The following is a 27,659-nucleotide window of genomic DNA, read 5'->3' as shown; positions in this document are numbered from 1 at the left end:
ATATGCACAAAAAAAAAATTTGTCCTTTTTTTCATGTTCAATAGGACAAAATAAGCCATGTACATTTCACGAAGTTTGAACAAATAAATACATTACACATTATTGACCAGAACAGAAAACAAAGGGTTAAAAAGCACAAAAATTAGTCGTTTGGGAGCCGAATGAATCGACTCTTATTGGTGAGATGAACCGATTCATTCAAACTGTATAGCGACGACACCAAGCTGGGAAAAATACGCAGCTGGGGTGTGTCAGACTACACCCCTATTTATGTCAGAGAGCGAGAGAAATGACTACACACACTGAGTGTGAGAGAGAGAGAGAGAGAGAGAGAGAGACGAGAAACGTCATCGCCTTGCAAACAAGGAAGTGCGTGTTTAAAAGTAAGATTTCCAGTTGCCTTAGTATAAAGTGAGTGTATTATTTTTCTCTGGACGTAAACAAGGAAGAAGCTACGCCTGGAGTTGGTTTTAGTGGATCTACAGGAGTGTTGGTGGTAAGAAATCCTGGTCCTGCTTCATTTGATCAGACGTTTTGAAATTCCTTTCCTTTTCTTGGCGTGTCATCATGGGGCGACATTGGAAACCTGCTCTACTTTATGCGCTGTGGAGTTCTGTGCTCGCAGTTTTTCTGTACTAACGATCATATTTCTTCATGATAGTGAGTGTGCGCGTGTTCATCTTCATCCTTATGATCATGTTCATGATCTTCATTATGTAGAATGAGGAGGAATCTGAAAACCTGAAAGTTGGTGAACTTTTTTTCCAGTTGTACTTTGAAAAAAGAACACAAAATGCTGGTTTATAAATAGAGGAAGAAGATCAGTGCTACTAGTGCATTAGTGATATTTTCATGCACAAGTGTAAAATGTAATCATGGACAGTCCATGATTATTATTATTTTTTCTTTAATATAATGGGTTTTGTTTTTTTTTGTTTTTTGTTTTTTAAATAAAATGATATTTCAAAAATTAAAAAGAATTTCAAATAATAAAAAATTTTTCTAAAGATTCTGGATATGTTTTTAAATAATATAAAATGTATGCATGAAAGGGAGAGGGAGAATGCGAATGGGTCGTACAGCAAATGTTTGTGAACTTTATTCAGTTTCAGTTTGAAAAAAAAACCCACGGTGATCTGTAATGTTTCTAAATCAAGGGCGTGGGATGATCGTTACTCATAATTTCCTCTGTCTCTGGTTTCCCCAGTCTGTCCCTTTCATGCTTAAGCATCCACACTTAAAGATATAAGATGGAAATCACCTCAGAATCACATTTTAACAATAAACATCATTCTGGTTTCTGTTGCTTTCTGGACTAGCTTAAATTTGTCCAAATTTTTTAAACCAAATCCTAAATCAAATTAAAAAATGAAATAAATGCTAATGAACATTGTAGCCTCTTAAATCAGTTACACAATACAACATCATGTCATAAGCTGTCATTCTTGGTCATCAAAGTTAAACATTCCAGACATTTGAATTCCTTTTTTGTCAAAAAGTTTCATATTAATTTACTACATTTCTACACATTTACTTTTTACGTTAGTGATATTTTGATAAATAAAACCATCTAAAGAATCTGGATGTTTTTTAATGATTTATTTATGAATGAAAGAGTTAATTACTCACATGAACCACTTTCCCCTTTAATAGGACCCAATCCAAACCAGATCTGAGCCATATATTCACCTTTAAGAGGTTTATAGTATTATTCGTGGAAGGGTTAGTTCAGAATATATTGGCACCTTCAAAGAAATGGGCAAAAAAAATTGTATAAAATAAACATCAAACATTAACATTTTCTCTTCGAACCATTAGAGAATTAATTTATTTTTATCGCTTTTGAACAAATTGTCAACTGTTCTGCTGTTTCTCCTGTTTCACTTAGTATAAATATAAGGTTGCATACATGTAAACTCCCTATGGGTGTGTCTGAATTGTGTGGACATCAGAAAGTTGGTGATTCAAGCCTGAATTGAATTGAATGTTTGCATTAGTGGCGTTTGCTCTAGCTGATTTTTGAATGCGTACGGTACTTGTATGCTTTGTTGTACTACTCCGTATCCCATAATCCTCTGCATTAGCTCAGGTGTAGCAGCCAATCTAGACAAAATGGCTGATGAGAACACAATGGAGATGGAGGAGTTTGTGTACAAATATGTTTATTCACTGTGTTGTCCACAGCGGTACTTCGTTACATACATTCGTTAGTGTACGTAAGTATCTTGTCAACATCGCAACTTCAAGGTTTGTCTCAAATCGTTCCTTATAAGACAGAATAGGCATCAATGCAACTGACTTGTATTTCAGACACATAATCAGCATGAGGAAAACCAAAAACCTTTCAACACAGTCATCACCTGAAAAAGAACAGATAATGGGTATAAAATTACATAAAGCTTTTTGTTCCTGTCCCTTAGCATTATACACACCAATAATGTTGGAGATTTTAAATGTATATTTCATTAGAGGAAAGCTTTTTTTTTTGTCGAGTCAACCTGCCCTAGTCTTGTGTCCGTCCAATTAAACGCTCTTGGTGTATATGTCCTGCCATCTAGGGCGTGTCTTGCTCTACAGCAGCAGCTCCTTAGAAGTAAACATGGTTCAATCAAGACCTTGAATTTGTTGCGGACGGCTACTGGGAGACAAAGAGGGGTGTGACATGCGTCCTTTTGGGCTGGATGAAAAGAAAGCGTGCTGCTGCATTCTGAATCATCTGAAGGGGTTTGATGGCGAGGGCTGGGAGGAGTTGGACGTTGCAGTAGTCCAGTTTTGAGATAACAAGAGCCTGGACTAGTAGCTGTGTGGCCTGAACAGTGAGATAGGGTCTGATTTTCTTGATGTTGTACAGAATAATTCTTCAGGACCCTGCTGTTGTTGAAATGTGGTCTGTAAAAGTCAAGTGGTCACCAAATGGAACCGAGGTTTCTGGCTGTCCCGGTTGGTTTGAATATGGTTGAGCCTAGCTGTACAGGTGTGAGGTTGTGGGGCAGGCAGGGATAACGTGACGCTCCATTTTTGCCAAGTTGAGCTTAAGGTGGCGTTCCTTCGTCCAGTCTGAGGTGTCAGACAGGCACACTGTGTCCTTTTGATGCAGAATTAATGGTTGGAGTTTTATCATTGGAAGACGGCATAGTTTGTGATAGTTGGTGATCATTTCGGATCGAGTGTTTTACCAAACGTGGGGCTGTTCAGTGCTGAAATGTTGCTACCTCAGACAGATGGAGAATGCCATCTTTATACACGATCGAATCTTGTCCAAAGAGTCAGGATTATAATTTTTGTCATAAGACTTCTCTCAGTGACTACCTTCGTGACTCAAACATGTGCGCCATCACTCCAAAATCACAGCATCTCTTCGTCCAGGATATTGTCCTGGTTAAAGTGGACAGAGGTGGGAGAAGGTGTAATGAGAAATCTTATGTAGCTGACAAAAGTCTCATTAAAGACTTTGCTGTTCTCCATATTTAGCTAGCATGCTAAGCTGCCGTCAGGTATGTTTAGATTGGGAAGGGGTGTGGCATGGCTTATTTTGATTGCTAATGGCTGTGGTGTAAATCAGTCAAGCTTCAACACTTCTTGTTTCGACATACGGAATCAAATCACGACTTCAAAGCCGTTCCATGGGCACTTTAAGCCAATAGGATGGTGAAGAAGCCAAAAAAAAATACTGTTTGGGAACAGTTGAATTTTATTCTTCTGGTCAATTTTTTTAAATCAGCTGTTAGACTCTTTAATGTAAAGCTGTATGGAAGGTTGTAATAAATAAGGCGTTCCTGAGAGCAACACACAAAATGCAGCACTTAAACGTTACTAAGTGTTGTGTTTTGATCTGATGAAACCAAAATCATAATTTTATGGCTGTCAGCATAGGGGTTTTTTCTGTGTGATTTTTCAAATATGTGCAAAATCTTTAATCTTAATACCCACTTTAGATTCTAATGGTGGATTAGCAATGCTTTTTGGTCTGTTTTGCAGCAAATCCTGTAAAAATTGGATGGCATTGTGAATTCTGCTTCGTATTAGGATATTTTAACCGAACATCTGCTTTCCTCCGCCTTGAGGTTTATACTTGGCTGTAGATGGATCTCTTGATCGCTCAGCAAGATGGTGCAGAAGTAAAAGTTACTTTACTAAAAGTAAAGATGCTTGACATGTTCAACCAGTTTGATAGGGATTTCAGGAAAAGTCTTGGTGCTGTTTTTCTCTCCAGGGTAAATGGAAATAAATTTGACATGGTGGCGATCATTTTGAAACAAATATTTGCAGTGCTTAAATAAAAAAAAAATTTGGGTTAAAAAAAACTATAAAACTATACCACACGCTCATAAGCTGAAATTGTCAGTAATCACTTTATGTTTTCAGTTCATTAAGGGTGCTAATATTTGTACTAGTTGTCTTGAAACATGGTGATGGGAATATGTATTTGTGTGGATTTGAGAGAGAGAGAGAGAAGGAAGATTTTTTTTTCCTGTTTGTATTTTTATTGTTGCTTAGCAGAGATGACGTGATGTAACAGGTGGCTTTTACAGCCAAAACAGCAGATCTAACTCAAATCTCGAACCGCAGCTTCGGTTGTCTTTGTAAATGTAGGGGCATATCCCTTGTTCCTATCTCACACGTGCCGTTGACGTGTTTATCACTCGGCCGTGTTCCAGCCTAACTGCATTTCATTGTCGGGTTATTTCCACGTGCTGTGTCAAATATCTTGCCCTATTTACTACCTACTGCCTGGAGCCGGACATTTTGTAGTCATGTCAGAAAGTGTTTGTGAGGATATCCAGTGTGCTCAGGATTTCACACAGTGCACTGCAGTAGATTATTAATAATGAAATGAAGAAAGAAAGAAACTTGGAGGAAGGGAAGGCCTGATTAAAAAAATAGAAAGAAAGAAGGTCACAGAATGTGACAGTGTGCCATTAGCCTCCACCTACCTGTTTCTCTTTCTCACATACTCACACACATAAAGTATTTAAGGAGTATTTAAGTGTTTATTTCCTGTCCACGAATAATAACGAACGAGGCAAAATGTGACCCATCCGAAGTGTATTAGATTAAACACAAACCCGATCAAATATATTACAGCTAAAATGTGCAGAGTTCCAGAAAGTATTAGCAGCTGTTCTTTATGATTTTATTTAAGCATATTGAATTATCCTTCATTTTCATTTGACTTCAAGAACCCTTGAGTAATCCATCCATCCATCCATCTTCTATACTGCTTATCCTTCTTCAGGGTCATGGGGGAACCTGGAGCCTATCCCAGGGAGCATCGGGCACAAGGCGGGGTACACCCTGGACACGGTGCCAATCCATCGCAGGGCACACTCACATACACATTCACACACCCATTCATACACTACGGACACTTTGGACATGCCAATCAGCCTACCATGCACGTCTTTGGACTTTGGGAGGAAACGAGTACGCGGAGGAAACCCCCGTAGCACGGGCAGAACATGCAAACTCCGCACACACAGGGCCACGGTGGGAATCGAACCCCTGACCCTGGAGGTGTGAGGCATTTATTTCACATCTATCTTGGTACTGATATCTTAATGTATGTGTTTATTTATTTTAGTGATTATTATTATTATTATTATTATTATTATTATTATTTCTGTAATTAAACAAGATTCAATTTATTTCACATACAATTCTTGGTTTATCCATGTTTCAAATTCTCACTGTAGAAGTAGATGTTATTGTCAGTATCAGGATACTAGTGATGATGTTTCCTGGCAGAGATTAAGCTATATTGTTTATCGTTTGCAGAATACCCATGATACCACTTTCTCTTTTGAAGACAATACATGTAGTGAAACGGGGTAGAATTCACTTCATGTTTTTACTCAAATGTAACCATTGATGGTTTACATTACACCCTTTGTGACCACAGGAAGAGCTGAAACCGCTCCAAGAAGTGCTTTGCTTAGCAAATGACTTATGAGGAACTTAAGAATACACTGTTGATCTGAACCATGGAGTGTGTACGTCTGTCTAAACCTATAGCCAAGTTAGTCAGTTTCTACACACAAATATACCTATAAATACATCTTTATTTATAGGTATATAGGTTAATACCTATTATCGATTTTCAAATATTACCTTTCATGTAGTGTGTTATAGAGCTGTTTGTGAATGTAAAAAGTGCAAAGTTTCAAACGACAAACTGAGTTATTGACTCCCAAAAGAAGGAACCGATTCTGAACAGCTGAAATGAGTTGTTAGTAATTCCAGACTTACTTCCTATACTAACCTACGTAGGTTTGTAAAAAAAACAAAACAAAAAAAGCCCTGTTTCTGGTCTTCATCAGATGCTCGCGAACAGACGGAGCTGAAACTCGTTATGGTAGTGGGTGTTTCCTTTTCAACACACGCTGACAGCGGTAGTCCAACCACAACAGACTGGCACATCTGACCAATCAGAGCAGAGTATGCTAACTGAAAGGAGGAGTTTTGAATGAATCCTTTAGAACGGATCATTTAACGAGTCGTTTGTGACACTGCAGGGGGGTGTCTTTCTATTAGTGTCTTTCTATGTGTTTCACATCCAGTACAGCAGTGTGCATACATTTTTGCACTTTGTGTTTTTCATATCACATCTGCACTGTCCTGTCTCTTACGCTGTTATGTTGTGGTTGTAATGTTTGGCTGCACCAAAGAGAAAAACGAGAAAAGCTTTTAGTTAAGCTCTCTCTAAGGTAGAATGACAGTAAAGTTGAATTGAATTGAACTAAATTCATGTAAAAGCCATGGTGCAGGAAGCAGGGAAAAGAGATTCAGTTAAAGATCAACCAAGAATATCACCATAAGATATTCAAGGTTTTCATTTCATTTCGACAGGCAAATTGCAGTCTCTAAAAATTTGTGTGCTGTTAAAGATACATCAGAATTAGGGATTGGGTTCATAGTAAATATAGATTGATTTTGAATTAAAGTTTTTTCATGAAATGAATAGTTTCGGTTCTAAAATCTGATTGGCTGAGCCATGTTCGAAACTGCTTCTTGGAAATCGTCAATATATCCTCGCAAACCTGTGACTGCAATGCGATAGCTCAATTCTGTATGAATGCAGCAGGTTTTAAACCAATAAATCCCTTAAACTTAAACCATTGTCCTGTTCTATCCTGTAAAATACCCTAATGACACCCTGATGGTTTAAGAGTAATGGTTTTGGTTGCTAAGCAACATAACTGATAAAGGTCATGGCCTACTGTGTTTATACTACATGTGCAGCAGAAACTTTTTTTTTTTACAAATATTATTAATAATAAATACAATTATAAATACAATTTATTTATTAACACTAAATATTATCCTAATGTTTTTGTCATAGTTTTATAAATGCAATAAAAACACTTGAGCATGTGAAATCACTGTAACGTAAAACTTTGAATGGTTTATTGCTTTATTATACATCTATAAACCAGAAATTACAGGTCTTCTCCATGGTCTCGCTGTCTGTTGAAGCTAAATTGACTTAAATTCAACATCACTCTGATGTAGGAAATGTAAAATCTACAGTACAAAAAAGCAGGGAAGTGTAAAGGCTAAATAAAATTAAAATCTTACAGTAAACAAATTTGGATAAATAACGGGCTGGTAATATGAAATATTCTGCAGTTGAAATTGATGATCAGATGTACAGATTTGAGAACTGTACTAATGGGCATGGCCTAATATTTTTATGAGGGTCATGGATTCTGGTATTCCAAAACCTGGTTGCTTCTGCCATGAGCTTTTGTTAAATGAATGTTTTGGGTTTTTTTATTGCCAGGTACCATATCAATGACAGTGGTTTGGTGTATAGAGTTCCTGAGTTCCTCACAGTTCTTCTGCCCTTTCTATGTCTATAATCAAAGACGCACAGTAGTTAACATAATTTTGTGTGGGGAAAAATAAAAAGAAGAATCTAATACTTTACTATTGAAATCAATGCAGTTCTGACTTTAGCTTTTTCAGTTCACATTTTCTCTCTCTTGATGTGTTTGACAAAGGAATCTCTGAGTTGGCATGTCCAGATCAGACTTCCCGCCGGGCTATGATGAGTCGCGGCTGATTTCAGATCCTCAAGCTGGGGGTGTACAGCCTTCCGCACCCCCTCCAGCCTACGATTACTCTCCGTATGGCGGTCAACCACAGCCTGGACCCTACCCTGGAGCTCCCTACTCCCAGCCATTTGCTCCTTACCCTGGGCAGCCTGGAATGTACCCCTCGCAGCCAGGACTACCCGGTCAAGGGTATCCACCACATCCAGGACATCCCGGTCAAGGATACCCACCACCAATGCCGCCGATAATCCCACCAACGATACCCATCTCTGACTCAGGTGGGAGCCAGTTTTGTACGGATATGGATCCAAGAAACAAAGCAAACATTGAAAGCAGATATTGTCAAGTTTAGGTCAAGGTTCTGGATAATTTTTTGCTTGCTTTTTCCAAAGAAACATAGTTCTGGAATTTTAACTTTTTAACTATAGTCATTGTCACAAAGCATTTTTTTTTTTTTTACAGAAATCTGGATGTAGAGTTATTTAGGTCCTTAATAAGCAAGTCAAATGTGACAGTCGTGAGGTAAAACTCCTTGCAATGACACAGCAGCAGCTCTTAGGTCCAAATCTACACTATCCCGGTGAGATTAATCACTGAAACAAGGCTGAGACATGGGTGTAAACCTTTTTTGGGGTGCAAATCTTCATCTTCTTGTTATGTCCATATGAAAAACTCCAAGCTACATTTAAGAACTAAAACATGTCCCTATAGAATCTGTCATAACACACGGGATCACCTTTTTTTTCACAAAACAACTGAAACATGTGTGACGACGCAGAAAATCGTGGCCAGGCTAGTGTAATGAGCTCATTTGCATAATAACGTTGACAGATTTCAATGTATCTAACTGGAGACTTATTTGAAAAAACACGTAAGTGAATATTGCAACGTCTTTAATACAATCCAGATAACACATGCATGAAACAACAAATATAGCAAGACACTGATTTCATATGAGATTACATATGATAACACTGTAATTGTAATACTATTAACAGATTTCTGGTGCATCAGTGCAAGTAAGAAACCTAAAGCGTAGTAACTGTTCAATAATAGCTTGATATTCATTATATTCACATTATAAGCTAGCTTGACCTGATGGCACTGATAGTCTGGTGATCTTACAGGTGATGATGGCTTCACCACGACGTCAGGATGGGAGAGTGTGAACGTGCGACATGCTTTCATTCGCAAAGTAGGAACTAATACTTTCTACTCATCATTTGAGTTGTATGAAATCTTAGTATGACTGTTATTTACATTAATCTTACACCATATAACATGTAAATGGACATGTATATGAGGGCCCCCCCAAGCCCCCTCGTGGCTACGCTAATGGTACAGTTAATACTAAAACTCTGATTGTGAACAACAAAGTAACAGCTGTTATTTATCAGATTTAAACCATAAACTAAAATGGCAGCCAGTTGTTATTAGAGATGAGTTTTCTTGTTTGTGAAATTTCTACTCTTTCCTGTTAGGTGTACCTGATCCTTGCAGCTCAGCTCCTCGTCACAGTCAGCATCGTGGCTGTTTTCACTTTTGTGTGAGTATATACTATCTATCTATCTATCTATCTATCTATCTATATATATATATATATATATGTGTGTGTGTGTGTGTGTGTGTGTGTGTGTGTGTGTGTGTGTGTGTGTATATGTATGTGTATATATGTGTGTGTGTGTGTTTGGAAGTTTATTTGATGATGTTCTCAGTTGTTTTCATAACTTTTTTATTATTATTCCAGAAAACCTGTGCAGAATTTTGTGGTGAAAAATCCAGCACTCTACTGGGCTTCATAGTAAGAATGATTTCTTCTTTCTCTTAGGTGTGCTAGTGTTAAGATTATGATTTACATTTATTCAAATTAGTTGATGTTGATGATGACCCACTGTAGCATTGTTATGAGCTCTGTGTTTGTGGATATGTTTTTGTGTCTTGGTGTGGGTCAAATGTCGACACAAGGAAAGGAATATCTGACAGTTTGGGGGAGATTATTTTTCACCCCATATTCACCCAGAGTCACGGCCAGTATTTCTCCCTTGGCTTCCGACCATGGAGAACTCGCAATCTCGCAATGATAGGGTCACCGCTTTTCTGTTGTGCCATAAACCTCACAATTTTGAACTTGTGGATTTGAACTTCTTTTAAAAATTAACACTGAGGTTACTAAAGTTAAGGTTAGGGATAAATTTAAGTGTATCAGAACATTCATTTAGCTGCATGAATAATGATGTCAGTGGAAGGATATTAAGTCAAATGCGTATGTGTGTGGCTTTACAGTGCCGTGTACATCATCACACACCTTGTGTTGGTCTGCTGTAAGGGACCCAGGTGAGCAAACACCTCATATTTTTCTTTTGTTAAGGAAAAAAATTGCCTTATATCCTTAAAACAGTCAAATGAAGCTCAGTGTCCTCAGACACAAAACAAAAGTCATTTGTATCTACCAGGTCAAATACGGACACAAGGATTACATTTTATATAGTGTTATGTGTTTATATCTAACACCCCCCCCCCACCCCCCCATATCCTCTCTCTCTCTCTCTCTCTCTCTCTCTCTCTCTCTCTCTCTCTCTCAAAATTCAGGAGGCGTTACCCTTGGAACCTTATCCTGCTCGCCATATTTGTGAGTGTGGAAGTGCTGAGTCATTTAACCGACCGGGTGCAGCCAAGTCTGTAATGGAAAACATTTAAAGTTTTTTCCCTTCATCATGTAAAAGCAGCACTTTATTCACTATGATCAGGGTTTCCTTGTTCCTGGAAGACTAGGAAATATTTACCTTTATAGCCAAGGCCTGGTAAATTCACAGGGATGTGTATATATCCGAAATGAACCCTGGAGTAACCATTTGTAAATATGTTCAATACTAATTCCTTTATGACACTGTTTATTTTGCAAAGTATATCTGGACAAAAAGTCAAATTGTATTTGAAATTGAATTCATATGATCTTTAAAAGTTCTGCTTTCTGTCATTTTCAGTTGATGGAAAATGTCCAGTAACATAGCAAATACATTTTTATTTATAAAGCTCTTTTCAGTACTTCAGAGATGCTTAGATTGACACAAGTTGACCCAAAGAAGTAGTGTCTTCCTCGAAAAATGACTTCCTTTTCTCGTTTTTCTCAGACTCTGGCTTTGTCCTATATGACCGGGACGATATCAAGGTAAGCAGATAGATCTAATATCTGAGAACTCAGTATCTGAGTGAAACATTAAACACTGTCACATTGAAGTCATTCAGAGTGAGTCAGAGTTGTTGAGTCACAGTGTTGAACAGGGTGTGTATTAGGGGAAAGAGTCAAGTGTGTTGACATAAGCTCTGGGTCATAATCCATATACTAAGTACATTAAATATAATATACAACACACAAATCAAGTACTTTTAACATATGACCATATAAAACGAACACTAAAACAATTTTTTCGAGTGTGATTGTATGAGTGCTATAACTATAATGGTTTTTATTATTATGTTTATAGCACAGTGTAAGTAAATTCACTATAATGCACATAGTAATAATTATCTGAAGATAAATTCATAGTTGGGTTAGATGCACACTGAGGATTTAATGATCTCAGAATTATCTTGAGCATGTCTCATCTTAGTTATTCCTTGAACCTAAGCGGAGAAAAAAAAATCTGGTGGAAATACATAGCTGAATGTAAGAACAGTAAGTACAATTTAAAAAGTAATCCTCATCAAAACTATTCTTAAAAGTACAATTTTGCCTGGCCATCAGTCCTAAGTTAAGTGTAAGAACTCCCAAGCAGTACAAAAAAAAGAATTTAATAAACGTATATTTGATGATTATAATCTTGTACTAAAAAAATACTAGATAAATTTTAAGGTTAAATCTTTAAGAATTTCGGTATTTCTAGAAAATTATCTGCCAATAAAATAAGAAAATGCAATGCTTGAAATGTATAAAACATTTTAAAAGCTTATATTTGATTTATAATAATCTCAAAACAACATTAGATCAATTTAATAGGATATAAACATTTTTTGCAGTGCGATAGTGATGTGCATCCAGTTTTTGGCACTGATTTTGTCCTTATTTACATTTTCATCCATTGCTCTTTGTTGTGACACTCACTCATCCGAACAGCACTACTCTTTTTCAGCCAGCAAGAGCAGTGTTTCTGACTGTTCACATTTATTTTATTATAAGGTTGACAGAAATACTATATAGAAATATCGATATACAAAATAAAACGCCCATAACTACATAAAAATTATATTTAAAATAATAATAATACCATTATAAATTGTAACAATTTTTTTTAAAGTGTTATTTATCTAAAGGTGTTTAGTAGTAAGGCAAACTTTATTAAGAAAAGATTACATTTGGGTATCATTGTGGAACATTTACACTGATGGATATAATGTTTACCCCAAAATCATAATGAGATATAATACTTTTTTGTGTGTGATTATAGATGTATATTTTCAAATTTAGCTGTATTTGTCATTTTTAGTCCATTTTTGTATGGCTTGTTCTCTTTATTCTTTTGCTCTGTGTTATTTTTTTATCACGTGCACTTTGAATCCTTCCAGTTATTATAACACCAAGTCGGTTTTCCTGGCGCTGGGTATCACCGTAATCGTCTGCATCGCTGTGACGGTCTTCTGCTTCCAGACAAAGGTGACTTACAAAAAAAAAAAGAAAAACAATGACATGAATTTTGTATGTAGACAAATTCATCTTTGCTTCATTGCTGAGATCTGAGCTCATTTACAACTGACTTTCCCATCAGGTGGATTTCACCAAATGCGGAGGTCTTTTCTGCGTCCTGGGAATTGTTGTCTTCGTGACTGGAATCATCACCGCAATCGTACTGTCATTTAAATATGTAAGTGAAATTCATAACCATTAGGCAAATCACCAGAAGGTTATGAGTTTAATCCTAGGCATAGCTGGAAAAATTTAGAGATTGATAATACTTACGTAAAAGTATAGGATATGGTGTGAAAATTTTAACAAAGATATTCCGATGTCAAAAAAAAGGCCGATGTTGGGGAGGTCAAAACTAACACAGGGTGGAATTAGTTTCACCGCATCGCTCTCCAGAGCCGAGAACCAGCTGGTGAGGGACCAACTGTCCAACTGGCTTCTGCTTTTGCCAGGAACTCATTTGTTTCATGGGCAACATTACATATAATTATAAATGGATAAAAAATGTTCAAATAAAACACTGTAATAATTGGTAAGTTGATTTGGTATAAGAGGAATAAACACATGCAGACATCATGCTGTTTAGGAAAATAATCAGCTGGGGTTTGGTAACTAATTCTGCTGATTATTTTCCTATAACAGCAGGACAAGAAGTGTCCATCCATCCATCTTCTACCGCTTACTCCTTCTTCAGGGTTACGGGGGAACCTGGAGCCTATCCCAGGGAACATCGGGCACAGGGCGGGCTACACCAGGGTGCCAGGGGCACAATCACATACACACTCACACACCCATTCATACACTACGGACACTACAGACACGCCAGTCAGCCTACCATGCATGTCTTTGGACTGGGGGAGGAAACTGGAGTACCCGGAGGAAACCCCCGCAGCACGGGGAAAACATGCAAACTCCGCACACACAGGGCCCCGGCGGGAATCGAACCCCAGACCCTGGAGGTGTGAGGTGAACGTGCTAACCACTAAGCCCCGACAAGAAGTGTCTTGGAAGTACTAAATGAGTATTAGTATTAAATTGAGTAATAGTATACATTTTCAATGATACTCAGGTACATGAGGTATAATTACGAGATACAGCTGCTTAAGCACTTTCCACCTCTGCGTGTAACTTGAGACAAAATTATCTAAGATATGAATCAATGTAAATGTGATTTACAGATCCCGTGGCTTCATATGGTGTATGCTTCTATTGGAGCAATTGTGTTCACGCTGGTGAGTTCAACATCAACATCTTTAGCTACCTTTTTACATTTCACATGATCACTTCTTTATTTTATTTATTTTATTTATTTTGTGGTGCTTTATGTTGTGTCTAGTTCCTGGCCTATCACACGCAACTTCTTATCGGGAACAGGAAGCACTCGATAAATCCGGAGGAGTACGTGTTCGCCGCTCTCTCCATCTATGTCGACGTCATTCAGATTTTCCTTTTCCTCCTGCAAATCATCGGAGCTGCTCAAAGATAGGAGTGGCCTTTGAACTTCTCGTGTCCAACGCAGTTACAATCATGATGTGTTTGCTGAATATTTTGAGAGGAAAAAAGAACATTGTATCAGATAGTAGACATTAGTATGATTTAAAATTCTTCTAACATCAGGACAGAAGGGGTTTAATAAAAGAGCTGATTCTTTTGTGCTGAATTTAGGATGCTGGTTTACTCCATAAACACCTTCTTAATCTTTATATTAAGTTGAGCTGGAAATCTATTTTATACACACTGTATTCATTATGTTTTGATATGAGCGGGAATTTTATTTGTACTAATAATGAATTCAAGTCGATACGTCTATTTTGTGCAAGTTTAACATTTTGGACTTTTTTTTATGATTAATAAAAATAATATAGTTTAATCAAGATGCCTGAACAAAAAAGTCACTGAAGTGGAAGATTTCTATTAAAATGAATCATATTAATAATTTCATTATAGTGAGATTCAGAAATATTGGCACCCTTAATAAGTCACTACAAAAAACAAATAACCTACAAGTTAATTCAGATGCTATTTCAAACTGCTATATAAATATATCTATAACATATGTATAAAATATTATATCTCCTGAAACGAGAAAATCAACCCAGCAAATTAATTACATATATAATAATGTGCATGATCTCTTTTCAAGCTCCAATTTTCTACAGCTGAGTACAAAATTCTGTGCATCCACAGAACAAGACAAAATTTATTTATATCAAAGCATTTAGTAAAAAGGTATACAAATTTTTAAAGTACACAAATAGTGTACTAAATGACATGAGTACTGAAAACAACAGATGGTATTTGTCCACAGTTCATTCATCTTTTTTTTCCTTAATGTGAAATAAATATTCTGTAATCACTTGCATGCTCATCACCTATCTGTTTGCATGTCATGAAATTCTCATTTCTAATTAACAAATTGTAAAAGAGAGACTGTTTTCCTTTTTTTTTACACAGAAAGCATGGAAGATACAAACATTTGCACTCAACTGCATTTAACACTGACTACAGTGAAATCAAACCATGTGTTCAATATGTTTGGGGATGTCTAATGTCTTTATCTGTGCTGTGTCATAGGGATGGGCGATATGGCAAAAATATTATATCGTGATACTGGAAGACACTGATACTTAGTTTCACAAAGGTTTCACTAACAAAATGACAGAAAAATCAGTGGCACTATAATTATATATATATATAATTAAATTATTTAATATAATAATTTTATATAATTAATTATTATTAAAATCTATAAATTACTTATTTAATTAAACATCATATCACGATATTGCTATCATGTGGTCATATCGCACAGCCCTAGGACGTCACTATTACAGCTACCGCAACGCTTATGTGCTACTGTTTTTTGTAATAAAAGCTGCCAATAAGTTTGCACCTCCTTATTATGATAGTCACTTTATATGACTATACTTAAAATTTGTAAATAAAAGGAACTTTACATATAAGTAGAGATTATAGCATTATAGATTTATTGTTTATCATGTTTTTTTTAACAAACTCACATTTGTACACCACATATTGTATATATTAAACATAAATAAAGGTTACACATACATTCAAGATGCAAAATAAGCCTGATTTTTGATACATGAGATTAGTATTATACGCATGATCACAGAAATGAGGAAAAATATTTGACTTTTATGTGTGCATGTTACTATTTTGAATATTTTACTTTAAGCTTAAATTGTGAAATTTGACATTTTCTTCACGTTATCTTCCGTTAACGAGCAACATTTTCCTAGTTAAGTTTTTCCCAAAGTCTCATTGTGAATGGTTTCGATAATGGTTGGGCAATATGACAATATAATACCTATATTCTGTATTAATATTAACGTGCTCCTTCTAATATGTTATCGTTGCTATAGTAACAACTCATTCACAAGGACTTGTACAGAAGCTGCAACACAAACGGGGTAAAAAAAAACGTTTGTAATCGTTGATATTATTAAGTTTTCTGTGAGAAGATGTTTATTTAACATTTACAGAAGGAGTCTTCAGTGTCAGAGGTAAAGCGGTAACGTTAAGGATAGAGGGATTCACGGTTTCTGGATAACATAAGCTGTGTTTTTATTTGTTTTGGGGGGTTTTTGTGTCTTATTAATTTCGAGAGAGAAAAAAAACGAGACTTGTGAGGGAACGTTAGTGCCTTTTTCTGGTGAAAAATCTGACGTTCTCAGATTTTCACCAAATTCCCACCATGCATTACAGAAGTCAAGACTAACATGGGAGTACAATTACTTTTGTTACATCATACTCCAGAGCAGAGATCTGAACCTCCTATTTTCAATATATTACACTCAGTAAAATATACAGGTTTGGGATCCAGATATTTAAATTTATCACAGATATGTAAAAATACAAAATTATCTCTATATGTCTTATTTATATATACACACACACACACACATATATATATAAAATGATATGTCACATTGTTCAGCTCTGCGTTTCCATCACACAGTCCTCATATCCAACATAAACAACATTTCAGAATGATAAATGTCGCCGAATCCAGTTACTGCATCCCTGCTGATGGTTTGTAGCGTTCGCGTTCGTACTCTCCTTCGTTGGACTTCTTCATCCTTTGTCGGATCTTCAGCTGCTGCAGCCGGTTCTTGTCCACTTGCCTTTTAGCCAGAATAAACCCGATTATACCAGTCGGAAGACCAATTATCCTGTAAGGGAAGATCACATACTGATTACGGACCGCTCTGATACCAAAAGAGTCACACATACACTGCATTACAGAGCGCCGTGTAGAACACGTACCACGCGTATCCAATTACTTTCATCGGGTTTTTGGCTTTTCTCTTAGGAATGTACTCTGGTCCGGAATCTTCCTCTCCTTCTTGTTCCCCTTTCTTCTCCCGGTCATTCGCATCATTCGCAGGCTCTGTGGTTTTTGCTGCGTCTGTCTTGGTGCTGTTTAGTAAAAGGGAGCTGCTACAGTGAAGAGCTCGGTGCTGTAGCACGCACCACTGGGGTCGGAAGCAGGTCAAGCTTTGTGCATGAGCCGTCTTTAAACAGAGATTTCCGCTGGGAAAGTACTGAAGACCTGCTGAAAGATGTGTATACAGTTGTTAAGAAATTGACTGGTGTAGTGAATCATTTGATAGAAAGGATAAAATAAATCAAATAATGCGTCATTGTATTCAGTGACCAAATCACTTTTGAATTCTGAATACCAAACAATGCCAAGATCATAGGCTGATTTGCATGTCCAAAGTGTCTGTAGTGTATGTATAGGTGTGTGAATGTGTATGTGATTGTGCCCTGCGATGGATTGGCACCCTGTGCAGAGTGTACCCCGCCTTGTGCCCCATACTCCTGTCATGGGCTCCAGGTTTCCCGGGACCCAGTAGGATAAGCGGTATAGAAAATGGATGGATGGTTGAATCTTTGATATACCTCATTAACATCTGTTATCAGCGGTGAGTGAGAAGGCCCATTTGACATACAGTTGTGGAGGGTAATGAACATGAAATGTTCAAAAATTTCTATGGCGGTGAAGAGAAACTAAAAGTTGCTATTTTTTCTAATATATTATTGATATTTATTCATCATCAATGAACCATCATGATACATTGCATGACTCATCACTAATGACTAGTTTCATTGTCATGTTATTGATATATATTAGATAGATTTGAATATTTAACTTCCATATTTGATACATGTCTTAAATATCATAAAACAGTTGGAAATTACTGCCATGATATTCGACTTTATAATGTATAAGGTTTGGAGGCAACTACATTCAGTAATGAGCTGCGTTTATTGACCAATTAGATGTTTTTATTTTTATTATTATTATCATTATTATTATTTTTCAATACAGAACACAGATACAGATTTTTAAAATAAAATAAAAATTCTTTAGGTTTTTCTAACATAAACTCTATTCGCATTGGTACCAAACTACTGGTCCTGTCTTCAGGTACTCCAGTTGCAGAAGTTACTGTGCAGACCTGGTGCTCAACTTCTCCCTAAGTTCTCTTCCATCTCTAATAATCCTCTTAATGTACAACACAAGCAACTTAATCAACTCTAAAATCATCCACAGTGAACCGATCCCCAAATCTCTCCCTTTCCTACACTGCACTAAAGTGTACAAGCCATTATCACATCATCTTATATCTAGTGCACTAACATAGTAAATACGTATCCATTTTGGATTCAAACCTAAACTATGGTGTATAACGCTGAATAACTACAACAGCAGAATCGTCACAATATGTATATTATTGAACAAACTAAATTGAAAATGGATAACACTTTAAAATTCCATGTATTTACCTTCAATAACCGACCTCACCAATCTCCTGCAGGGCGCCGCCATTTTGTTCGGCACATCCGGGTATTTTACACACATACACATCCGTTCACATACGTCACAGACCTTCTATTAGGTTTGTCAATTTTATTTTGATATTGTAAATGTCCTTTTGTCATTACTTGGGTAATTAAACTAATTCAAGATAGAATCTTAAGTTTTTAATTATAAAAGCGCGTAAATTCTTCTTTGTCGACATCTTCGTCCGGTTATGGGCAGTTTATTGCATGAGCGTCCTCTTCAGGTGAAGACATTTTTAAAAAGCACTTTCTATCCAAGGCACACCCGAGGTAAATGTAATGATGTTCTTGAAACATTTGGAGTGCAAGCATGGTTTTGGTCTCTTTTGTACGGAAGCCGTAAGCAGCCATGCATCATTTTTTTTTTGTTGTTGTTGTTGTTTTCTCTTGATCTTGACATAACCAAAAGCTGTTTTCTCAAGACGTAATTGTATCCCGAGAAAATCTGGCACTTTGTGAATGGGACTGGTGTTACATGCACTTTGGCATCTTCGCCATCATCAGTGTAATAATTCCCCGCTGTAGAGATGGACTTTATCTCCACAGTAAGAGAAAGGGATGTCCCTTTCTCAGGTGTCCGACATTAATGTGGAAGTCGTCAGTCCTGCAGGGATGACGTATTTTTGTAGGCCATCCCAGTAGTTAGCATCACCCTGGTTCCCTCTACAAAAAGCCAATAGGATTTTTACATTGGCTTTTGGATTATTGCAGAAAATAAACTCTGTGACTAACAAAAGTTTATTAATCTTACATGTTTCGTTCATTAAGATAATCTTCTTAGATTATAAAAATATTAATTTTGAAGCCTAAATACAATCGCCAGAAGTAAAAAGCTAATGTTAGGCTATAAACGAACTACACCACGGTCGCATGACTTCAACGTCACCACCGCTAAGCTTCCGACAACTCATTCAATCTTTATTTAAAAAATAAATTAAAAAACACTACAATTGGAAAATACTATAAATTGATACATTTACAAGTTGGAAAGTTTGAGTTGGAATAGTTTGCGAATATTAACACAACGAGGCTGTAGTAGTAGAGTCATCATGTTCGGCGTGATGACGTTTAATGTCCGCGACAACATCTGTAGTCCCATTTAGCCACTTGTTAGCAACCATCTTTTTCAAGCAACGTAAAAGCTTTTTTAAAATCCTGAGTGGGGTATTACTAATGTATTTTATGTCGTGGTATAAAGCGTGAACATATCTTGAGCTTGTGTTAACCACAGACCGTATTTCAGCCATTTAACAAACAAAAAAAAGCACATTCAAAAAACCCATTGACTTCGGGACGATAAGATGTCGAGTACACAGGAAAATTACATTGAGATCACGATAAAACAAGAAAGAAAAAAATAATACTGCATGGCCGCTTATGGATTCCTTACTTTTGAGAGGGGGCACTCTGAAGTTTCCCCCCACAGAATCACTGCAAGTGCTACTGGTGTTAAGTAATAGAAGTTTGAACACACTGAAATAGAATGTTTTTTTGTACCTGGATTTTTCTTGTTTTGTTTTTGTTTACAGATGCCTGAAGATGACTACAGCTGGGAGCTATTAGCTGGAAAATACAATGGGACCACAGCATAAAATCTTACCTAGTCCGAGTTCAAATTTGATAACAATACCACAGAAAATTTATATTTTTACACGTTTTTCTAAGGCGTTTTCCAAAATCGCATTTTTGTAGAGTCCAAAGGAACCTTGGTAACCAAGGACACACCCAGCTGACAAAAAAGGTCCCCAGAACGTCCCCTAAATGGCCTCTGCAAACGTTTACGTGTAGGGTCCCCTTGACGTCCTGTGGAAGTCCGCAAAACGTCCCACGGACGTTCAAGGGGATGTTCACAGGACATCCAGCTGAAGCTTAGGGGACTTTCACTTAAAGTCCTCTGAACATCGTTTTATTTTACTTATATAGAATATAAAGTGTAATCAATGTGTGTAACTATGAAGTTGACTAATGTTTCAATGTGTGTAACTACAAAGTTTACTAATGTTTGGATATGTTAATTTAAATGTTTAAATATGTTAATGTATGTATACCCAACAGTTAAGAATTACTTGTGAGAAACATTGTCTAAACTCATAGTACACTTGTTGATCAAGTTATAATCTAAGTGTGTATTGAGCTAGAAGAATTATGTGTCAGTCTGTACCTCTCTGCACAGCAGGCCTAATTTAAAACTATAAAAACACTTTCTAACAAGTGGTATTCTAAGTGTGTACATTAAGTGCTTTGTGTTTGTCTAAAGCGGCTTCACTCTATGGCAGTAAATTAAGAACCTTGTGTTTGTCTAAAGCAGCTTCACTTTGTGGCAATAAAAAACAATTAGGCATATACCAGAACTGAGTTTCTAAACAAAGCCCTCTAAGCTTGCAAATCAGTGTTAAAAGAAAAGATAAGAATTCAAGGAGGAAAAGTACCAAGATGAGACTATAGGGTGAATTATTTGATAAAGTAAAAAACCCTGGTCTGGTAAAACTTTTAAAGAAAATACAACTGACTACGCATGCGCCACAAATTTAAGGTATCATATGGCTGTGAATAATTAGTTAAGGTAATGGACATTGGTTTGTTTCTAGAAAGAAAAGGTGAATGCCCCGCCTAGAGATAATTTTACTGCTTCAGAGAGCTATATAAAGACGTGTGTTTGTATGTACAATTGTGACCCTCTACAGACTCTCTCACGTTATTGTTTCAATAAACATATGAACAACCTCCATATTAGCTTCAGTTAATAACGATAGGTGACTGAGTTTTTGTTTGTTTGTTTGTTTGTTTTGTTCTGTTTTTTAATTAGAATTTAGAACGTAGAACTTCGAATGTATTGCGTGACATAAGCAAGAAACCCTATATATAAGAGAAGTCTCACTCGGTATAACTACAACAGCTGCTGATCTGCTTCATTTACATCTCGGACTTTCACCGGACGGACTCGCGCAGGAAAACTGGACGGAACATCTGTTCGGAGCAGGAGAAACGGAGCACGCTTTCGGAGACAGGTCCGTGGAGACACACGCGACTACGTGAGCAGGGGAGATACTAGAAACGGATATAGGAGACTAGTATATGACTGTGTGTACAACTAAATACAGAAAGGAAATAGGAAAAAAATGAAATGTGTTTTTGAATATAATTTCCGAAAGTATAAAATTGTTATGCTAACGATTATCAGCTGGATACGGTATTCCCCTCATAACACTGATTTATCCTAGTCCGGGTTTTCCAGTACGCGCACGCACACGCGTGAACATCTCTGAACTTCAGATCAACCAGGTTATCAAAAAGCTTCAGCAGGTGCCGTGTGACACACACACACACACAAGGTTGGCTGCCACACACACACTGAAATAGAAATACACTGGAATGGCCAATCATAGCGCAATTAGTGATAACGAGGCGAGATCGCGGCCCGCCATCTTGCTCAGTGCTACATGTAGTCCATAGTTACTGGCAGCATGGCGTCAGATCACATGTACCCAAGGAAAAAGCCCAAACTGAGCCAAGGGGCACATATATAGACATTCTGTAATAATTTTTCACCTCCATTTTCAAATGTTATACATTGTCATGCAAACATTTTTTAAATTAAAAATCATATTTATTATATTTACATATTAATTGAATGGGCAAGAGACTGCTTGATTAAATGAATGGGAATGAAATTCTGCTGATTAAACCTCACTTGATGAGTTTTTTTGTCAAATAATGGTACAGTTGTGGTGGGAAAATTGTCATTATAAGACTTACTAAAAGGTTAGACAAAACAAAATTTGTCTAAGACTGACAGAAGCAGTAAGTCATATTTTTCCCACCACGGTTGTCAATTTATACCTAAGAAAGGTTATAAATAATAAATAGCATAATATTTATTTATTTATTTGAACATTTAACAAGAATGACCCACTCAGCAGGTGCTGTTTTTCACTGGGGCCCTTGGAATTACAAATTCATGAAATATTTAAAATATCTACAACCTAGATCTATACAAATTTACAAATCAACATTTCAGATTTCTAATAAACCTATATTAACATATTAAAACTATTAACATATATACAGATAAACAATTCAGACTAGAAACATATTTTTACAATAAACATTTCAGACTAGGAGATTATATACAGTTAAGCATATATAATGCTACTTAACATTATATGGAATCTTGTATTGGGGGGGCAGCAACAACGTTCAACTGAAAAATTCAAAATTTGTCCATAGTCATAACAGTCAGATATACAGTATAAATATATTTTAAAAATGAAAATGCATAATGAGATACTGAAATGAATTGTGTGTTTGTTCATAATCATGTCTTTGTTGATCTTGACTTTAGTAAAAGCCATATAGATGCTAAGATTGAAACGGCAGCAAGTACATCACATGTAGACTGTGTTTGATCTGGGAAGAGTTGTTAGAGATTGTAACACTACATGTAGGGGCCTCTCATTGTATGCCTATGAAGGTGAGCCTTGCCACAGATTTGTAATTATGGCATCTATGTTCAGAGTCTACTAATCATTTTCTATAAGTATGGTGACTGATGGCACATGCGGCATTATTCCACTTACATAGCCTGTCGAAAATGTGTCTCTTCCGTACAATGTAAACAATGTACACAGTTGTCTCTATGAAGCACTGAGCAAGATGGCGGCGGTCATTGACCCTTACGGTCATTCCAGTGTATTTCTATTTCAGTGGCCACACCACACTTTCTTCGTTTATTCTCAGCAACTCAAAAATATTTCAGACGAGAGTGCCCTCTAGTGGCGAACAGGTAGGGGTGAATTAACCCGATGTCACAAAAATGGTTGATGGAAATAATTATGAAATAATATATTGATTATTTAATTTAAACTCCAATACACTGTGAGACAGCTAAACTAACCATAACGATGTCAATGCCCAAACATTTATGTACCTACCTGACTGTGTTTAGTGAATATCATCTAATCAACTCTGCAATATGACAGGCAAAGGAAACCAGCTTGGACTTTTCAATGTGTGAATGTTTTAAAAATAGATTTTGATCTAAATTTCTTTGTTTTAAAATTTTTACTGGTCACACACACGCAAACACACACAGACACACACACACACACGATGTGCAGTGAAATGGTTTATTTTTTTATGATTCTCAGTAACATAAAAAATTGGAATTTCTAAAAGTACAAACAAATAACATATAATTGGAATAAAATGCAGATATGTGCAGTTTTATGTGCAATACAATTTTGTGCAAAATCAGGCTGTAGTGGTTGTAGTGTCATTGGCAACATACAGAGCAGAAGGAGAGAGACAAGGAGACAGAAAGTGTGAGTGACAGATTAGGTGAGTGACCGACAAGGAGAGGGAGAGACAGGGAGACAGAGAAGGTGAGTGTCAGAGAAGGTGAGTGACGGACAAGGAGAGGGAGAGACAAGGAGACAGACAAGGTGAGGGAGAGACCAGGATAGGGAGAGACAAGGACAGGGAGAGACAAGGAAAGGGAGAGACAAGGAGACAGACAAGGTGAGTGACAGACAATGAGACAATCAAGGAGAGGAAGAGACAAGGAGACAGACAAGTGAGTGACAGACAAGGTGAGTGACAGACAAAGAGAGGTAGAGACAAGGGGACAGACAAGATGCGTGACAGACAAGGAGAGGGAGAGACAAGGAGACAAACAAGGTGAGTGACATACAAGGAGAGGGAGAGACCAAGAGACAGACAAGGTCAGTGACAGACAAGGTGAGGGAGAGACATGGAGACAGACAAGGAGAGGAAGAGACAAGGAATCGGAGAAGGTGAGTGACAGACAAGGAGAGGGAGCGACAAGGAGACAGACAAGTGACTGACAGACAAGGAGAGGAAGAGACAAGGTGAGTGATTAACAAGCTGAGGGAGAGACAAGGAGCGGGAGAGACAAAGAGAGGGAGAGAAAAGAAAAGACAAACAAGGTGAAGGAAAGACAAGGAGAGGAATAGACAAAGAGACAGACAAGGTGAGTGACAAACAAGGACAGGGAGAGATAAGGAGACACACAAGGTGAGAGACAGACAAGAAGAGGGAGAGACAAGGAGACAGAGAAGGTGTGGGAGAGATAAGGAGACAGACAAGGTGAGTGACAGAGAAGGTGAGGGAGATACAAGAAGACAGACAAGGTGAGGCAGAGACAAGAAAGAAAAGCTGAGTGACACAATGAGAGGGAGAGACAAGGAGACAGACAATGTGAGTGGCAGACAAGGAGAGGGAGAGAGAAGACAGACAAGGAGAGGGAGAGACAAGGAGACAGACAAGATGAGTGACAGACAAGAAGAGGGAGAGACAAGGAGACAAACAAGGTGAGTACATACAAGGAGACGGAGAGACCAAGAGACTGACAAGGTGAGTGACAGACAAGGTGAGGGAGAGACATGGAGACAGACAAGGTGAATTATAGACAAGGAGAGGAAGAGACAAGGAGTCAGAGAAGGTGAGTGACAGACAAGGAGAGGGAGAAACAAGGAGAGGGAGAGACAAGGAGACAGACAAGGTGAGTGACAGACAAAGTGAGTGACAGCCAAGGAGAGGGAGAGATAAGGAGAGCAACAGACAAGGAGACAGACAAGGTGAGTGACATACAAGGAGAGGGAGAGACAAAGAGGCAGACAAGGTGAGTGACAGACAAGGTGAGTGACAGCCAAGGAGAGGGAGAGATAAGGAGAGTGACAGACAAGGAGACAGACAAGGTGAGTGACATACAAGGAGAGGGAGAGAACAAGAGACAGACAAGGTGAGGGAGAGACATGGAGACAGACAAGGTGAGTTACAGACAAAGAGAGGAAGAGACAAGGAGACATACAAGGTGAATGACAGACACAGAGAGGGAGAGACCAGGATAGGGAGACAAGGTGAGTGACAGACAAGGAGAGGGAAAAACAAGGAGACAGACAAGGTGAGTGAGACAAGGAGAGTGACAAACAAGGTGAATGACAGACACGGAGAGGGAGAGACCAGGATAGGGAGAGACAAGGTGAGTGACAGACAAGGTGAGTGACAGACAAGGAGGGGGAGACACAAGGAGAGGGAAGAGTCAAAACCCAGAACATCAGTCGGAATATAGAATTGTTATATAGCCACAAGGGCAAACAACACAAACGAAACAATCTCTTAGGAACACAAAACAAACAATCTCCTAGCAACAAATGATACGTAACCACCTCCAACATCCCACACCATTCTACTCTTCTTCCTCTTCAGATATGGCCGCCGCTCAGTGATGTCATCCTGGGAGGCAGGAGCAAGGCAGCCTGGAAACTCTGGGCAGGAGTTCGGACCTGCACACAAAATATGGCACAGCACACAAAAAAACTTCCCATCCCAAAGCTAGAGGGTTGTAACACAGACAAGGAGAGATACAGACAAGGAGAGGAAGACACAAGGATACAGACAAGGTCAGGGAGAGATAAGGAGAAAGAGAGATAAGAAGAAAGACAAGGTGAGTGACAGACAAGAAGAGAGAGAGACAAGGAAACAGACAAGGTGAGTGACAGACAAGTAGAGGGAAAGATAAGGAGTGGGACAGACAAGGAGACAGATGAGAGGGAGAGACAAGGAGACAGACAAGGTGAGTGACAGACAAGGACAGGGAGAGACAAGGAGACAGACAAGGTGAGTGAAAAACAAAGTGAGGGTGAGACAAGGAGACAGACAAGGAGAGGGAGAGACATGAAGACAGACAAGGTGAGTGACAGACAAGGTGAGTGACAGACAAGGTGAGGGAGAGACAAGGAGACAGAGAAGGTGAGTGACTGTGTGTCACTCACCTTCTCTGTCTCCTTGTCTCTCCCTCACCTTGTCTGTCACTCACCTTGTCTGTCACTCACCTTGTCTGTCTTCATGTCTCTCCCTCTCCTTGTCTGTCTCCTTGTCTCTTGAGAGGGAGAGACAAGGAGACAGACCAGGTGAGCGACAGACAAGGAGACAGTCATGGAGAGGGATAGACAAGGAGACAGACAAGGTGACTGACAGACAAAGAGAGGGAGAGACAATGAGACAGACAAGGAGAGGGCGAGACAAGGAGACAGACAAGATGAGGGAGAGACAAGGAGACAGACAAGGTGAGTTACAGACAAGCAGAGGAAGAAACAAGGAGAAAGAGAGACAAGTAGGCAGACAAGGTGAGTGACAGACAAGGAGAGGGAAAGACAAGGAGAAACAAAGTGAGTGAGACAAGAAGAGGGAGAGACAAGGTGAGTGACAGACAAGGAGACAGACAAGGTGAGTGACAGACAAGGAGAGGGAAAGACAAGGAGACAAACAAGGTGAGTGAGACAAGGAGAGGGAGAGACAAGGTGAGTGACAGACAAGGAGAGGGAGAGACATGGAGAGAGAGAGACAAGGAGACAGACCAGGTGAGCAACAGACAAGGAGAGGGAAAGACAAGGAGACAAACAAGGTGAGTGAGACAAGGAGAGGGAGAGACAAGGTGAGTGACAGACAAGGAGAGGGAGAGACACGGAGAGGGAGAGACAAGGAGACAGACCAGGTGAGCGACAGACAAGGAGACAGTCATGGAGAGGGATAGACAAGGAGACAGACAAGGTGACTGACAGACAAAGAGAGGGAGAGACAATGAGACAGACAATGTGAGTTACAGACAAGGAGAGGAATATACAAGGAGAGGAAGAGACAATGAGACAGACAAGGTGAGTGACAGACAAGGAGAGGGAGAGACAAGGAGACAGACAAGATGAGGGAGAAACAAGGAGACAGACAAGGTGAGTTACAGACAAGGAGAGGAAGGAACAAGGAGAAAGAGAGACAAGTAGGCAGACAAGGTGAGTGACAGACAAGGAGAGGGAAAGACAAGGAGACAAACAAGGTGAGTGAGACAAGAAGAGGGAGAGACAAGGTGAGTGACAGACAAGGAGACAGACAAGGTGAGTGACAGACAAGGAGACAGTCATGGAGAGGGATAGACAAGGAGAGAGACAAGGTGACTGACAGACAAGGATAGGGAGAGACAAGGAGACAGACAATGTGAGTTACAGACAAGAAGAGGAATATACAAGGAGAGGGAG

General features: G+C 38.3%; 2 protein-coding genes and 1 long non-coding RNA gene across 6 annotated transcripts; 2 read left to right on the top strand and 1 right to left on the bottom strand.

The window, feature by feature from the left end:
• Positions 1 to 212: 212 nt before the first annotated feature.
• Positions 213 to 14,791, top strand: tmbim1a (transmembrane BAX inhibitor motif containing 1a). Of its 2 annotated transcripts, none has more exons than XM_053637202.1 (12): positions 213 to 383; positions 8,001 to 8,332; positions 9,182 to 9,249; positions 9,536 to 9,600; positions 9,802 to 9,855; positions 10,338 to 10,388; positions 10,644 to 10,683; positions 11,186 to 11,223; positions 12,618 to 12,705; positions 12,818 to 12,913; positions 13,914 to 13,967; positions 14,072 to 14,791. In XM_053637202.1, the coding sequence occupies exons 2-12, from the start codon at positions 8,017 to 8,019 to the stop codon at positions 14,219 to 14,221; spliced, it is 1,020 nt and encodes a 339-aa protein (XP_053493177.1). In that variant the 5' UTR covers positions 213 to 383; positions 8,001 to 8,016; the 3' UTR covers positions 14,222 to 14,791. The 2 variants fall into 2 exon arrangements, with proteins under 2 accessions (XP_053493177.1, XP_053493176.1); XM_053637201.1 differs by having other exon boundaries at positions 214 to 496.
• Positions 14,792 to 15,699: 908 nt separating this feature from the next.
• Positions 15,700 to 18,687, bottom strand: si:ch73-71c20.5 (DUF4748 domain-containing protein). 2 transcript variants are annotated; one of them, XM_053637203.1, is made up of 3 exons: positions 18,553 to 18,687; positions 17,026 to 17,314; positions 15,700 to 16,931 (listed from the first exon to the last, which is right to left on the bottom strand). In XM_053637203.1, exons 1-3 carry the CDS (start codon positions 18,632 to 18,634, stop codon positions 16,772 to 16,774), a joined length of 531 nt encoding a protein of 176 aa, XP_053493178.1. In that variant the 5' UTR covers positions 18,635 to 18,687; the 3' UTR covers positions 15,700 to 16,771. The 2 variants fall into 2 exon arrangements, with proteins under 2 accessions (XP_053493178.1, XP_053493179.1); XM_053637204.1 differs by having other exon boundaries at positions 17,026 to 17,311; positions 18,553 to 18,658.
• Positions 18,688 to 18,743: 56 nt separating this feature from the next.
• LOC128615266 (uncharacterized) lies at positions 18,744 to 22,898 on the top strand. Of its 2 annotated transcripts, none has more exons than XR_008387174.1 (3): positions 18,744 to 18,879; positions 20,139 to 21,617; positions 21,845 to 22,898. It is a non-coding gene; the product is annotated as an uncharacterized LOC128615266 (long non-coding RNA). The 2 variants fall into 2 exon arrangements; XR_008387173.1 differs by having other exon boundaries at positions 20,139 to 21,690; positions 21,831 to 21,939.
• Positions 22,899 to 27,659: the final 4,761 nt, after the last annotated feature.

Source organism: Ictalurus furcatus, chromosome 12 (assembly GCF_023375685.1).
Source record: "Ictalurus furcatus strain D&B chromosome 12, Billie_1.0, whole genome shotgun sequence".
NCBI lineage: Eukaryota > Metazoa > Chordata > Actinopteri > Siluriformes > Ictaluridae > Ictalurus > Ictalurus furcatus.
Note: the sequence above shows the minus strand (reverse complement) of the source record. Positions and strands in the feature narration are given on the sequence as shown.